At 46.0% G+C, this 16,456-nt stretch overlaps 1 protein-coding gene across 7 annotated transcripts in view; it reads right to left on the bottom strand.

Moving 5' to 3' along the window:
- Positions 1-16,456, bottom strand: part of LAMA2 (laminin subunit alpha 2) — a 3,430,794-nt gene that overhangs the window by 2,098,526 nt on the left and 1,315,812 nt on the right. For all 7 annotated transcript variants that reach the window (XM_078648920.1, XM_078648921.1, XM_078648915.1 and 4 more), the window contains exon 14: positions 8,463-8,674. In XM_078648920.1, coding sequence (XP_078505046.1) covers positions 8,463-8,674 — 212 coding nt within the window. The remainder of the gene's footprint in view (positions 1-8,462; positions 8,675-16,456) is intronic.

Genomic DNA, 16,456 nt, shown 5'->3' with positions numbered 1-16,456 from the left:
AAATCAACTGAGACCAAATTGTACAGAAAATTTGCCACACTCAACAAGGGACCCACTATGTCCACTGCAACATCCATTACAGACCTTCAGGAAAACACAGCAAAACATAGGGGGTTTCATTGGAATAATAATGTTGTCACTTGTACAACAAGGTATACACTATCCTATGTAAATCCAATCCTGGCCACCAAAATTCCAATCTTAATTTATTTTTTGCCTTAGAGACTCCGAAACGACCTTCAGGAACCAAATCAATCCGTTTTGATTGTAAATTACTGGGTGGAATTACCTTCAAACCTCTAAAAAGGCATCCATAAATAAGCTTCTGCTAACTCTTGTCTAACCATCTAATGTGGTCTTATCTGTTCCCATTGACCATCTTTGTCTTGCCATCCTTCACAGAGCATCTTCCTCACCTTAATGAGGATGGAATCAGAGTCCAACTATCTTCCGAAATTATTCCTTCAGTGATTATACAAACATCTTCCCTTGGTCAATCAGCCATTTAATCAAGATTTATCTCAGCATTTTTTGTGCGCCAATCAAGAAAGACAATTTGCTGCATAGTTCCTCACTCCAGCAATAGATCCAATCTCAAAAGTGAAAACTTGAAGACTTCTTATTCTGCTGGATATAGCTTTCAAGCATTTTTTGTAAAAACTTCTCTAAGAGGTTTGTAATCAGTTCTCAGCTTGAAAGACTTGTCCCAAGTGAGAGTTTTAAATGCAGTGAATACCCAAAAGATAGGCAATGCTGTTCTTTCAATTGCTGAGTAATTGTACTCATCTTGTCTCAAAGCTCTTGAGGCAAAAGCTATGGTTTCTTTTTCGACCCATTCCCTTGAGGAAGAACAACTCCAGGCCCTTAGAATGTGCATCCGTTACTACATTACCAATTCTTCCAGGAACAAACAAAGTTGGGGGCATTAATTAACCATTTCTTTACAACCTCAATCTCTTCATTGCATACACTGTCCCATATAAAACATGCTTTATTTTTCAACAACAACCATATTTGGTAGGTTCTACTAGCTAGATTATCACCAAACGTACAGTAAAATGTGATTATTGGAACGGATATACTTGATGTGGTTTTCCCCCATCTTTTTGCCTTCCAGCCTTCTGTTTTTGCGAGCTTCATTTTTCCTGGCTTAAGGATCCTGCTACCTTTACCACTGCTAACCAATGCTAAAGTGCTTGTGCTCTCTCCTTTAAACATAGTACCATTGGCTTACACCAAAATGGCACATTTAATTTACTATAAGTCCCTAGTAAGGTGGTACTACAAATACCCAGGACCTGTAAATTAAAATTAAAGGCCCTGTATTGCTCTACTCCCCTACTCCCCTGCTGCCCCACTGCCTGAGGTAAACGGACTGGACCTGAATCTTGAACCCAGGACCACAAGAGTGACTAGGAGGGCTAGTTTGCTAGCCTCCTGATCAGGGTCAGACAAGGCTTCACCCACCTTCAACCCAGCTCCTAGACTCTGTCTGCTGTGAATCCTATGCTACTAAGTGGTGCCACACCTGCCCTGAACTCTTGAAAGTGGGTCTGGGAATGCTCTGCCAGCCCAGTCGTGGTTCTGTGGGCAGAACTGAAGCAGTGAGATGAATCTCCTCCCAGCTTTGCTTCGTGTCTACCGCTGCGTGAAGCCTCTCTCACTTAGGACTTTGCATAGCAGCCCCTTCCAGGGCCGGACTGGCTACCGGGCAGTTGTGTGTGCTGCCGTGCTGGGGGCTAATTTCGTTGATGGGGACCTGCGTGTGCAAAACAAAATTAGTTTTGCTTTTTTTATTTCAAATCGCACGCAGGTCCCCATCAACAAAATAAGCCACCACCACAGAGAAATTAGCCCCTAGCTCGGCAGCACACACAACTGCCCGGTAGCCAGTCCGGCCCTGGCCCCTTCAGAAGCTCTGCTGAATAACGTATCTTCGACGCAGGCATTCGGATCACAAGCCCCTCGATGAAAGCCTACTCAATTATGAATCAGGACTCACATCACAGCTCCACAGCTCCTTCAGAATCACCAGTGCGCAACGCATCTTTGGCGCAAGACTTCACATCGCAAGCCCCTTGTCGACTGCATTCTCAACGTCCTTGTTGTTGGCCTGAACTTGTGACTGTAATGTCCGGTGCAACCAGATAACTACAGTTGGAGCTTAGTGCTTCTAGGCACTAATTTACTCAACATTTTAAAAATTGTATATTTTCGGTTCTACTGATGGATTTTTGTTGTCTTGGTGTGAAATAGGTTAATACATTTTGTTCTATTTTTCTAAATTGGTGTGGGATTTCCCTTGTGTTTTGTTTTCACTTTATTACTGTTTGAAGTGCTGCATACACACTTAACACATTGCCTCTAAGTTACACCTGACTGATTTGTTCCAAACTACCATATGGTTAAGCACAGGTTAATTTGAGGGTTGCTTATGCTTCACCCTGACTGAGATGGTGGTTTCTTTTGGAGTAAGGTTTCACCCCTCTGGACCAGTAACCCAATTTCCAACATTGGTGTTCTGCAGCGAGCTTTGGACTTGTGTTTGTGCAGTGCCATAAAATGATTTAGTGTTACACTAAAATCCTAGATAAATGATTTGAGACCATTTCAAATTTCTTTTAAATTCTCCTTGATTAGCTCTTTGTTCTTTTTCCAAATTTACCATCAATCTACCTGACTGCCTGTGGAACCACCTGCAAGGATGGAGTTTGAGCTTGCCAACTTGGATCAACACACTTTACCTCCAAAAGGCCTTGAGGGCCTGGGCAGAGTCCCACCAAGTACTGGCAACAGTGGATGACCAGGGTGATGAGGGTAATGAGGGGAAGGAGCAAAGCTAGGGTCCGGATGCAAACCCTGAGATGCAGCACCTCGGGGAGGGGAGGACACGTCTCCTGAGATCGAACTCCCCCCCGAGCGAAGAGCAGTGTGTCTTCCCAATGTCTGACCTCAGAGGAGCTGGTGAACTGGAAGGCTCAGAATGACTTCGGGCTGGAGATGCCCAGAGTCAAGATGGAGAAAAGGAAACTGTCAATGGAGGAGAAATTGGAACTTGGCTTCAGGGCGGCTGGCTCGCGAATACATTTCATAGAGCCAGACCCAAAAGCAAGGTAGGCAGAGTCTAGCAATATTAGTGGCAGCTTTTCCGCTGGGCCCTCTGGTGAAAAAGAGTCCACACCCCAAGGAATCTGATGCCTAACTTTATTGTGGGTGAAGGCATCGACAAGTGGCTTGAAGCCTATGAAGTTGCTCCGGAGATGAACAGGGTCCCTGAGGAACATAGTAGGGTCATCTCAGCAAGCGCATATCTGGTAAAGGGAGGGACACCCTACTAGCCCTAGGGAAGGGGGACAGGATGAGGTATCACCCCATAAAGTACACCCTTGCTAGTAAGTGTGGCCTCACTCCAAAGAAATACAGGGATAAATTTAGGGACAGCCAGAAGCTGCCCCATCAGTCCTGGATGAATTGTGTGGATTCCTTATGCAAGGCACAGGATGGTTGAGTGAAGGTAGTGAAGTAATAGGTTATCGGGGACTGTACCTTCACAACGCATCCTCAATGCAGGCTTTTGCATTACAAGTCCCTCATTGACAGCCTCCTCCATGACAAAAGAGGACTGTGCATCTCAGTTCCACAACTTCTTCTGAACTGCTGGTATGTGGTGAAACATTGACGCAGGACTTTACATCACTAGCCCGTCCTCTGTGGCATCCTCGATGTTGATGAATGACCTCCCATTGCAGCCTCACAGTTCCTCAGAACTGCTGCTGGGTGGCGCATCCTCAATGCAGGGTTTAGCAATACTCTGTAACTAAGATTTCAGGTACTTTTGTTTATTAGGCCTACCTTGGTCTCTGTATCCAGCACGCTCTCCATTACGGTCGACCTAAACTTGTTACTTTTTCCCTGTCTGGCACGACCAGATAACCACAGTTGGTGCTTAGTGCTTCTCTTCACTATTTTTACTTAAAACTTTAAAATAGCACATCTGTGGTTCTACTAATTGGATAGTTTTTGTTTTAGTGTTAAATAATGTACTATATGTCGCTCTATTTTCCTAGATTAATGAGCGATTTTACTTCTGTTGTGTTTTCATTTTATTACTGTTTGAAGTGCTGCATAGATATTTTTTACATTGCCTCCAAGTTAAGCCTGACTGCTTTGTGCCAATCTATCAGAGGGTTAAGCACAAGTTAATTTGGGGATTGCTTGAGACTTCACACTGACAAACTGTGTCTGCTACTTGAGTAGGGTTTCACCCCCTCATCTAGTAACCCAAATTCCAACAAAACCCAGACACCTTTTCAACAGAGCCCTTATAGGTAGCGCAGTCAGGTATGCTTAGATCGAAAGGGAAGCCAAGGCCATCAAGTGGGGCTGCTGCCGTTTATCACCTATATCTGTGTGGACGGGAGTTCCATATCATCACAGACCATAAACCACAGTCCCACTCTTTGCAGGCACGTCCCAAAACCCCCCGAACAAGGATTGAGAGGTGAGCTGCCCAGCTGAAAATATACAATTTCAAAGTCACCTATCGGCCTGGTGCCCACAATTCAGCTGTTTTGTTATAACAGCCCCTGCCACCCAAAGACACAAAGATCAAAGGTGAAGACAAAAGGACAGAGAATTTCGTCAACATGGTGGTGCAGAATGCCTGCCCCGTGGCGATGACTGTGGAATAGATTTGGATGGTGACCAACGTTGATATAGGCACACAAAAGACGATTGAGGGCCTGCAGTGAATTATGTGTAACAACTTCCTGGACCACCTCTGTAGAACTAATTGGATAAAACTACCATAACACAGCTCTGGTGTGTCCACCACAAACTCAGCTACACCACAGATGGACTTCTGCTGAGGGTGCAATACATTCTCATCCCAAGAACACTGTGGCAAGTGGAAACTGACTTGGTGCCCAAGGAGAGAGCCTAAATTAAAGCTCGACTGATTTCGGATGTGAGGTCTACTGCTCTCATCATGAAGGATCATTCTTAGTATCCAGTAGTTAGTTAACACACTCCATGGCATTGCAACCATTGAAGACCATAATGGCAAGGACATTTACCCAATCGGACTACCAGAAGAGGTCAGAATAAACAACAGGCCCCTGTTCCAGGGACAAGACATTGAAGGCTACCTCCAGAACCTTGGAGTATGGTGCAGAAAAGTCAGTCCACAATGTCCCCAGGCAAATGGGGAGGTCAAGAGATTTATGAGGACTCTCAACAAGATGCTCCAAATCAGGGTTAACCTGAATGTCTGCCTACTATTATTCCTAATGGCAACCCGGCAAACACCACAAACTCAATGGAGTGTGCCTCAGTGGTCCTTCTGCTGAAGCATCCTGCCCGTGACAACACCCCCACCAGCTGTCACTGATGGTTGGCTGTGTTGCAGGGAGACCAATGAGAAAGCCAGCAAAGAAAGGAGGGCTATAGCACCCCCATGCTCAAAGTGGGGGACACAGTATTTATCAAGGGCCACCACACGGGCAACATGCTCCAGACCCAATTTGAGTGACCTGGTGGGTCACTCAGATTCAAGAGATGATGGTCACCATGGCATAGCGAGGAGAAAAAGTGACCAGGAATGTGTTGTGGTTCAAAGTAGCAATTGTCACAGAGAGTCCACACCTGCCTCAGTTGCTCAGACCAGAAAGAGAGAGGGAGATCAGTTTCACCATGTTTTCTGACCCAGAGGCATCGGTCAGAAATAGTCCTGAGCGAGACAACAGTACCCAAATCATGGCTCCCTGTTAAGGGGGCTGTGACCTGCTTCCAGTGGAATCAACCAAGAACCAAGGATACACTCTGGGGTCCAGCCCACTAACGACACTGCCATACAGTCTGCAGCCTCATCCAGAACCAAGCAGAATCCTCGGGGAATACATGTGGAATCTGGAAGAGGTCGTCGAGTCCAGCCGACAAGAGGCTACCATTTTGAACTGACTTGAGGATGAATATAGAGTGCCACGCACTCTGGAGGCCGGGGTCTGCCGAAATGCATAAAGAAAGGGGCTGTAGAGCTTTCGTGGCCACACCCACTGAATGCATATCTGTCTCCAGTCAGTGCGCCCTTATTATAGGGCTGCGCTAGGCCCATGCCCAAGGGGTCCTGAACCATTGCACCGTCTTCAAAACATATCCCCTTACTTCTGACCTTGCCTCTTTTACCCAGTAATATAGTCTGTTCCAACACTTTGAGAAAATCGCTTCCAAAAGAACTTACAGGCACATGCATCAAAGCTTTTTGCGATTGCAAACGGTGCGAATCGCAAAAATCAGCCGTTTGCGATCGCAAAATCAGCTTTTGGGATGCATCAAGGGTGAAGGCCCTCGCAATTTTAGAATTTGCAAATATTTGCGAGTTCTCAAATTGCGATTGCATTTAAGGAATCGCATTTTGCGATTCTTTAAATTCAATGCATGAAAGTTTTAAAAATAGCGATTTCGCAATTAGGCGGAGCAAATTACCATGAGGTTGAACCTCATGGTAATTTGCGAAAACTTTGAAAAATTCACTTTTGTGCATTTTTCAAAGTGTCATGTTGTGCACACACATGCCCTTAGGGCATGTGTGTGCACAACATATATGCACAGATTAATTTCAGGGGTGCAACAGGGTATCCTTTGGACACCCCTGCACCCTTGAAATCGCATTCTCAATTTGCGATTCGCTAATTGCTGATCGCAAATTGAGAATGTCTTCCCATTCATTCCTATGGGCCTCTAGGCCCATAGGAATGAATGGGGAGGTAGTCCTTAATTGTGACTCACAATTTGCGAGTCGCAATTTGCGAGTCGCAATTAAGGAATGTTTAGAAATCGCAAATTTTTCAGCGATTTCTTCATGCATAGGCTTTTGCGATTTCTTAATTGAGATTCCTTAAAAATCGCAATTAAGGAATCGCAAAAGCCAACAATGATGCATGTGCATATTATTCCCTGGCCTAATAATTTCCAAGCAAGTCTCTTCTTTCTTCTGTTTTCTTAGCGTTTGTGTAGGAAATGATAAACCTAGGAGAAATTGCGTGATATGAAAATAACCTGAGTATTTTTTAAAAGGGACTATTAGGCAATAGCGTTGCAGTAAATGTTCGCAAATGGCGGCCTTTGCTACTGGCAAACTCAAATGCAATTATCTCTTTTATGAATTAGCAGATAATTTAAATGTTCAATCTAATACACATGGGGCCATGTTCTTATCCCAACTTACATTTCTCTGGCTCCCAATAGAACCACGGTAAAAGGGACGGAGACAATTACAAAAATCTTGGGGCCTCATAAACCTTCCGTGAGTTTTGCGCTGCCGATGCATCACTTTTTGTGACACATCGGCGGCGTAAATGTATGCAGAGGGGGCGTTCACCCGCAAAAAGCCTCGTTATAGTGACGCAGTGAAATCTATGAGATTTCACTGCGTCACTTTTAGGATGCTGTTGCGTCAAAATCTTGCGCCTGCCTCACAGCAGGCGTAAGACTGACGCAAGCCCTTTCACATGGGGCTTTCCCCATGTGAAAGGAAGCATTGCTGGAGGTGCGTCACTTTTGTGACACACTCCAGCAATGCGTCACTTTTGCGCCTACAGATACGTCAGAAATACTGACGTATCTGTAACTCCTTGCGACATGATGCGTCATATTATAAATATGATGCATCAATCATGTCGCAGGGAGAGCGCAGTGAAAAGTGACGCATCGGTGTTTTCACGCAGCGATGCGTCACTTTTCATAAATGAGGCCCTTGGTCACTAAGGGACAGAATCACCGAGCAACAATGTTCAGATGGTGCTATGGTCACAGCTGTCGACTACAAAACTGCATAGTGCGAGTCTAAGCCTCGACTCAACGTCATCTTGTTTCTTGACAAATCACTTGCCCCCCTCCCGCCCCCTCTATTTAAAAAAACACAGATGCGAAGCGACTTTGTGTAATGTAGTTGATGCTCATGTAAAGCGTCCGATACCTCTGGGTTGAAGAAGTTCGTGCTATATGAAACTGCAACAAAAAAAAATTGCAAAAATTCGCAGGTGTTTCCAGATGCATTCGGGTATTTGGAACTCCTACATTAGACCTTCTTTCAACAGTATGACAACTTTTTGTAATTGCAAGAGTAACTTTGGACATACAGCATTCGCTGTCCAGCCTGTCCTACAGTTTCTCGGACACGTTTTAGTTTAATCCTATTGGACCCTGCCTTTGAACAAGGAAGGACGACAATTGATAAATTGCAGGCGCAAAGAAAAAAAACGATAAATCAAGTTAATGGAGAAAAAAGCTGGACAAAACGAGAAAAAAAACACATTTATTCACATTATAAAAACAACTTAATTAAGAACATCGGATTTTTCAAAAAACATTTCCTTCGTCTGTGCAAGTACATTTTGTACTTATGACCAGGGAAAGTAAACGAGAAAGACAATAAATTTCGCAAGTGCAATTCTAGATTTTACCTGTAGATGGCCTCCATCTCATTGCTGTACGTAACTCTGATCAAAAGCCGATTCACGTTTGCCAGCACCGTCAGGAAGTCCTTTTTGCTGACCGCGGTGCCAGTGCCGTAGACTGTGAACGCTTCAGGGCTGAGTAAAACCTTCTCCGTGTGCTCTTCGTAAGGCTGCAGGTAAATTCCCTCCCGGGCTGTAGCAATCCGCAAGCCGTTACCCTGAAAATGCCAGCCGAAAAGAATACAGTTGTTGAGAAAACTGCACAGTTAAGGCTAGCTATGAACACAGAGAAAGCACACATGCTGTTACAAAATAGAGGTGGGTTATTGGACTAAGGCGCTCGTTATGAAGGGACTAAATTCTAGATGCATGGCAATTTTTCTGAGATGCATGACAATTTTTCTGATGCAAGATGAAAATGTTGTGACTACAGAGATGGGGGAACATCATATATGTCTGAATAAAATAGAAATTGTATTGTACCATATGGAAAAATTGCTAATAAAACTTTGTTTAAAAAAAAATAAAAATGAAGGGACTAAATTCTAAGGGTGCAACAACACAGATCTCTTTACCTTCAATCTTAGGTCTCAGCTTCTTAAAACAGCCAAAATCTCCACATGAAAGAACGGGGGCTAATGAGAAAGTACTGGGGAGTTGGATCTGGAATTACCAATTTGCTGGTCATGCCTCAGTCTCTGCTTCCATGCAGGCTAACAGTATCACTGACCTAACCCGCGCAGTTAACGTCTAACTAGAAGGTTTTAAATCATTTCTGACAGATCCAAAATTAAAAAATAAACTGGTGGAGCCACTAGCTCTTACTTTTGCAATTCTCTCCTCATTAATTAGAATAGATTGATTAACATCGAAACAATGTAGCTCATGTTGCTCTGGTGTCTGAGAGTTTGGAGGGAAAACCAGGAGGATATTCTTTCTGCTCTAGGTGGAATGAAGATTTAACACTGAGTATGAAAGACGGTCCTAAAGCAAGAAACTTCTCCTCAAATATTCACAGGAAAGGGTAACCTTAAGAATAAGCATCCTACTTCACCTAGGGCCAGATGTAGGTCACCAAATACCGGTCGGTAACGGCCGAATTCGGCCGTTACCGACCGGTATTTGGTGATTGAGCTGTAGGGGCCATTATTTTACAGAATCGGTAAATTTACCGAATCGGTAAAATTTACCGATTCTGTAAAATACCGAATCGGTAATTTTACCGATTCGGTAAATCCATATGTAGGTGACACTCCTAAGAGTGCCATAGGCCCTTAAGAGTCAGTATTTTACCACCCAATCCTATTGGGTGGTAAAATACCGAATTCAGGTGTGCATGCACATCTGTGCATGCACACCTGTGCAATGTGACACACAGACATTCCCTTAGGGCATGTATGTGTGCCACATGTAACACATGCCTGTACTTGGGGTGCTTGAGGGTGTCAAAGTGACACCCCCTGCACCCTTGCAGGATACGGTATTTACTCATTCGGTAAATACCGAATCGGTATTGCCCATTGATTCCTATGGGCTTCAATTCAAAAACAAAAATTACCTACATCTACCTCCTTCATATTTACCGATTCATAAATACCGAATCGGTAAAATTCGGTATTTATGAGTCGGTAAATTGAAGTTACCTACATCTGGCCCCTAATCTTCTCACTGATGTTACAGCCACAAGGGAAAAAAAACCTCTTAAGAGTTAAGAGTCTCGGAGGGGAGCGTGGCTAGCCAGCCAACGGAAGCTTGTTTCCGATCCAGGGAAGACATGGCTTGGCAGTTCGGGCTGGACTGTTCCCATGAGGCACAGGGTCAGACTGATTTGCATATGGCCATGTTTGAACTGGGGTGGCAGAGTGGGCTAAAGAACGGTGATGGATTAAACCCAGATCTGTTGACTGGGTGTGAGTGTTTGATTGGTTCAGATGCTCCGTCCATCACCACCCCCTTTTGTACCACTTTGTTCGCCATAAGTTGGCAGGGTATGCTCAGACGTGAGTCCCTTGCTCACTTTGTCACTGGATTCAAGCAAGCCGGGCTGAAGACGGCTGTAATGCCAGAAACCGGTCCTCGGAAGCTTGTATCCGGTCCAGGGAAGGCATGGCTTGGCAGTTCGGGCTGGACTGTTCCCATGAGGCACAGGGTCAGACTGATTTCATATGGCCATGTTTGAACTGGGGTGGCAGAGTGGGCTAAAGAACGGTGATGGATTAAACCCAGATCTGTTGACTGGGTGTGAGTGTTTGATTGGTTCAGATGCTCCGTCCATCACTATCCCCTTTTGTACCACTTTGTTCGCCATAAGTTGGCAGGGTATGCTCAGACGTGAGTCCCTTGCTCACTTTGCCACTGGATTCAAGCAAGCCGGGCTGAAGACGGCTGTAATGCCAGAAACCGGTCCTCGGAAGCTTGTTTCCGGTCCAGGGAAGGCATGGCTTGGCAGTTCGGGCTGGACTGTTCCAATGAGGCACAGGGTCAGACTGATTTGCATATGGCCATGTTTGAACTGGGGTGGCAGGGTGGGCTAAAAAACGGTGATGGATTAAACCCAGATCTGTTGACTGGGTGTGAGTGTTTGATTGGTTCAGATGCTCCGTCCATCACCACCCCCTTTTGTACCACTTAGCCAGCCAACATGGCACGCAGCTCTGTAGAGCTCCATCATAGTAGCCTCGTTTATCCGTAAAATAATACGGGTGACGCGGCCATCTAGGCAAGTCGTCTGGGTGCCGAAACAGTACACACCCCAGGGAAGCAGCGGAGACTAAAAAAACAACAAAGCTGAACAGGACGACACCGGAGGATGAGACCTGAACCGTGAACTGCGCCGACGGATGACACCGTGAGGCCCTGTTGAGCATGGAGAGGAGCCGTGAGGTGCCTGAACAATTGGCGGCTGAGATCGCAACCTACCTGACCAACCCTGTGCCACAGCCACCCCTTACACATCATGGTTTGTGGCTCACTTGCTGAACCCTGTGCGTTGCGATGGAGTGGCGCAGATAGGAGTGCAGGCGAGTCCATGGAGGGACAACTGGCATGTGTAGCAGAGGCCTGCGGCAACCACCACTACTCCCGCTGACAGCCTCGGGAGGAGCAATACCAGTAAGAGGGAGGGAGGAAGAAAATCCTCCTTCTCCCCCCCTAGAACATACCAAACACTGGGGTATACAAAACGCACACTGTGCACAATAGGAAGATTCACTTTTGATAGGGGTGAGCAGAGGCAAGGGCAACCACCGGGGTGTTGCTTCCAGACCAGGGAGCTTGCAGGGGAGCAACAAGCTCATTGCGCACGGCATGGAGAGGGGCCCAAGTAAAGACACCCTGCGGCGTATATAACCCTTGAAGAGGGGAGCTTCAGAGACAAAGAACGGGCTCCTAGGCCCCACCCAGGCCCGAGTGATCGGAACATACTTCCTGCAGTGCCACGCAGAATACAAACCGCTCTGGCTCTGGGTGCGGGGACACCACTGTTCAATCCTCTCTGTCTGCAAATTGGGACTAACCCTTGGCCCGCGGACAGGGTGATCTATCGACATTGGGCACGCCCGGGACCCCTGCGCAAGAACTGTAACCCCTGACCGAGGTAGCCCCAGGCAGAGGAAATAGAGCATGAGCTACACACTGCCAACAAACACCCCTGACTCTGCTAATCACAGCACAATATCACACAGCGACCATGCCTCTCAAATAAAGAACCTGTAAAACAAAGAGTCACAGAGGGAGAACAAGACTGGTATCACCCAAGCAGGGAAGGGCAAAAGCTGCATTTCGTCGCCTGAACTGGGGCTTCCCAGCCTACAAGCGAAGGGACATATAATAGCCATCACACCAAACAAAAGCATACAGCACACTTCCAGGCACAGCTCCTATACCTACTGCACAACAGTTAGTCATGGGGCATCCAAAAAATACTGTGCGACACTCCACTGCACAATCTGAAGCACAAGGTGGGCTACCCGCAGGTCCAAGTACTGCAAGTGAAATTATGGATCTCACACTATCAGCCAAATTGGACACTGTCCTGGCAGCAGTTGAGAATCTAAGCACCACTCTAGATCACACCCGCACAACGCTTGGGGAGAAGATAGACAAGGTAGTGTTGGACTTTACTCTGCTCAGAGTAGACCACCACAGACTGGCTGATAAGGTAGAGACCCACGGACAACTTTTATCAGAGCTAAAACCAGCCACCCACAGCCATGCAGGGGCTTTACCGGGCATCATAAATAGAGTCAATATCTTGGAAGACCGACTAGAAGATGCAGTAGGCTGCTCCCGCTGAAATAATATACGCATAGTGGGTCTCCTGGAAGGTTAGGAAGGACAAGACCGGGAAACCCACTGCGGGTAGCTGTGAGCTATACAAGTACAAAAACATTTACATTTACATTTACAAGACCCCATGACATATGTAGAACAATGGCTGCACAAACTACTACCAGAAGGCTCCCTGTCACCAAAATTCATAGTAAAGAGATCACACAGGGTACCAGCGCATCAACCACCACCAGGATCCAGACCAAGGCCTAAACCTAAACTACTGTTTAGGTTTTAAACAATAGAGGTCGGGACACAGTGCTCAGAGAAACCCGCAAGCTGGGTGAAATTAGAATACAAAATGAACAGATTATGCTGTTTCCAGACTATATGTTACAAGTGCAAAGACGCAGAAGGTCATTCACAGAAGTCAAGAAGCAACTCCATGCATTAAATATTCGCTACTCCCTAATGTTCCCAGCCCGGCTGAGGATCGCCATGAAAGGCCAAGTAAAATTCTTCGACGCACCGTCCAAGGTGTGGGACTGGTTGGAAGAAACAGGTCACCTGACTGAACCCAGGCCACCTTTCGACTCTCAGCCACCATTTAGACCTGGCAGAACTCACCGACGCTGCAGGACAGGAAGTAACAGAGCGCCAAAGACAACTCTGGCCATCCCAGTCAAAGAAGAAAGAAAGGTGGATCACCAAGATGCCCTCATGACAGCCGCAGCTGTCCACTCTGCATCACAGCCCACCGAATTTGACGCACGCTCAACCTGCTCCAGAGGCTCTGCGATGTCGTCCCCAACCCCCTCCGAGGATGGCGATTCTATTCAGCTTCCCAATGTGACACCGCAAATATCCGACGACATAATATAGACAATGGACAATTGTACATCGTAATGTATCCTTTTTGTAGTGAGCCTGCACTGTGGCAGTGAATGCACACACCACACTACCGCTTAACTGCACATCCCATATCAGGCACAATACACTCATGATGTGTGCTGACAACGCGGTAGGAACCCCTTAATTATCCTAGTTCAGATCGAGGCACATCGTTCCATGCATACGCTCAGCACATGACGCGCCAAATTCAGATATCCCTACTATGAAAGTTGCCACTGTTTGGCGTTACAGTTTGGATGAGTTTCAGTGAAGATCTTGTCTGGTATGTGTTACGTGTTATTCAGTTACACCCCCAGCCCCTGATATGTACACATTGTCACTGAGACCCCACCAGGCAACCCGGGTCGCAAATACACCCGTAACCATCCCCTGACAGGGATGTATAAGACGCACGCAGGGCACAAACCAACATTCTGACCTGAAATGTGAGAGGTTTCAACATGCCCAGCCACAAGTACTCAATATATGCATACCTCACAAGTAGACACACTGACATTGCACTACTACAGGAGACACACCTAATGCAAGCGGAACTAGCCCACCTCCGTAAACGCTGGAGAGGACAGGTATATGGTACTAGCTACTCTTCACAATCTATAAGGGCGAAGATCTGGGTTAAAGCTGGCATGCTGCACACCGCAAAGGAGATAGTCATAGATCCAGAGAGGAGATACGTCTTTGTTAAAGACACACCAAACGGTCACGTTTTACTCCTGGGCTCATTATACGCCCGAAATACAGACCAAAGCACAATCCTCAGACATATTACAGAAAAATTGGCCAACTGGAGTGAACTCCCCTGGCCGATAGGGGGAATTTCAACTCAGTTCTGGATGTTAACCTCGATAGATAGCACCATCCCCTGACATGGCCAGTGATTGCTTCTAGCACAGAGAATCTCAGGGAGTGGCTGACACATTGGTCACTAACAGACATATGGAGGGCACAGAACCCCATGACACAAGTATATTCCTTTTATTCTGCAGTACACAATCTGCATGTGTGCCTAGACAGAGTGGTGGTGTCATCCCCCCTACACCCACTAGTTAAACACACAGAGTATCTGGGACGCATACACTCTGACCACAATCCACAACTCCTGCAGCTTAAATGGGACCCCAGCCCACCACCAATACCCACCTGGCACCTCCAGCCGACAGCACTGGAAGATCATGCTTTCTGGGCATCCCTGGGAACATCCATATTGGAGTATTTTGAGTTAAATGAGCACACAGCGGAAGACCCCCTTCTGCAAAGTGCAACACCCGGAAACAGCTCAGCAATGGGCTGGGCCGGATAAAAAGAAAGCTGCTAGGTCACGGAACTAAGTGTGCGGCGGGTACACCAAATTCTAGACGGCTAGACGCACTGAAAGCAGAACATGCAGACTTACTGGAGCAGCTGCAATGCCGTGGGTATGCAGCACACTCAGCGCGTACACACGCTTCCATGGACTGTGCAGGTAAACTATTGACATGGCTCCTGAGTCCAGACCCACTAGCCGCCCCATAGAATCCCTCTACACTGAAATTGGGCGACTAGTTCACACACAACGTAAAATACATGAAATGATGACCATGCACTATACTAAATAATAGCTTTCTTGGAGACCACTAGACAATTGTTTACTCGCCAAATTCCCAGACTTGCCACACCCCCCCAGAATGACTCCAGACCAAACACAAGTTAATGTAGATAACCACAAAGTTCCAATCAAGATTGGGTCTGTTTATGTCTAAATAGACAATATTTAATATTAAATAGACAAGAAATTAGCAACAAAAAAGTATACAATCAGTGAGTGAGCAGAGCATGAAAGGGTATTTGGAGATCAGCTGATTTCCTTACCACAGGCAGGTGACTTAAAAGTGGCTTGCAAAGCGAAATGCAAATTGGTGGCAGTCACAATAACAATAACATCTAGTACTCAACAAATACATACATTTTTAGTTATGAGTTTAAGATGTAAGTGTCGATTATGTTTCAATCCCCATCCAGGTTATGGGATCATCATCAGGACTTAAGCATAAAGCACATGCCTGCGAAGTTGCTCAAAGCACACTACCGATTGGCGGTCCCAAGGGGTAGCAGGAACACGCAAAACAATGGCAGGAAAATGGTTAGGCAGCCGGCTGGTGAAATGAGGATAGTGGTGCCGAGCAAACCTGGTGAGTATGGTGAAATGGCAGTACTGATGCAGGGCCAAGCCTGGTGAATTGGCGGATGTGATGTCCTCAGACGTAGAGCATTGCTGCGAGGGTCCTATGATGGGTGTAGACATTTGTGAAACTGTAGGTGGACACTGGCACAGAAGCCGGAATAAGTGAATATCGAGTCAACACTTACATCTTAAATTCATAACTAAAAATGATTACATTTGTTGAGTACTAGATGTTATTGTTATTATGACTTCCACCAATTTGCATTTCACTTTGCAAGTCACTTTTAAGTCACCTGCCTGTGGTAAGGAAATTGGCTGATTTCCCAATACCCTTTCACGCCCTGCTAACTCACTGATTGTATACTGTTTTGTTGCTAATTTTTTGTCCATTTTATATTAAATATTGTCTATTTATACAAAAACAGACGAGATCTTGATTGTAACTTTATGGTTATCTATGTTAACTTGTGGTACAAGGGACCGCTGTCTCTTAAAAATGTACTACTACCCTTGGTCCCTTTTGATTACAAGGTTCCCCTTGTCTCCTTTTCCTGTCCAGATCAAACACAGCAGTTAAACAAGCAAATAACACCTGAGGAAATCCGGACCACAATCTTGGCCCCTGCCAATGGTAAAACCCTAGGCCCCGATGGACTAC

This window comes from Lissotriton helveticus, chromosome 6 (assembly GCF_964261635.1).
Source record: "Lissotriton helveticus chromosome 6, aLisHel1.1, whole genome shotgun sequence".
In the NCBI taxonomy this organism is placed as follows: Eukaryota; Metazoa; Chordata; class Amphibia; order Caudata; family Salamandridae; genus Lissotriton; species Lissotriton helveticus.
Note: the sequence above shows the minus strand (reverse complement) of the source record. Positions and strands in the feature narration are given on the sequence as shown.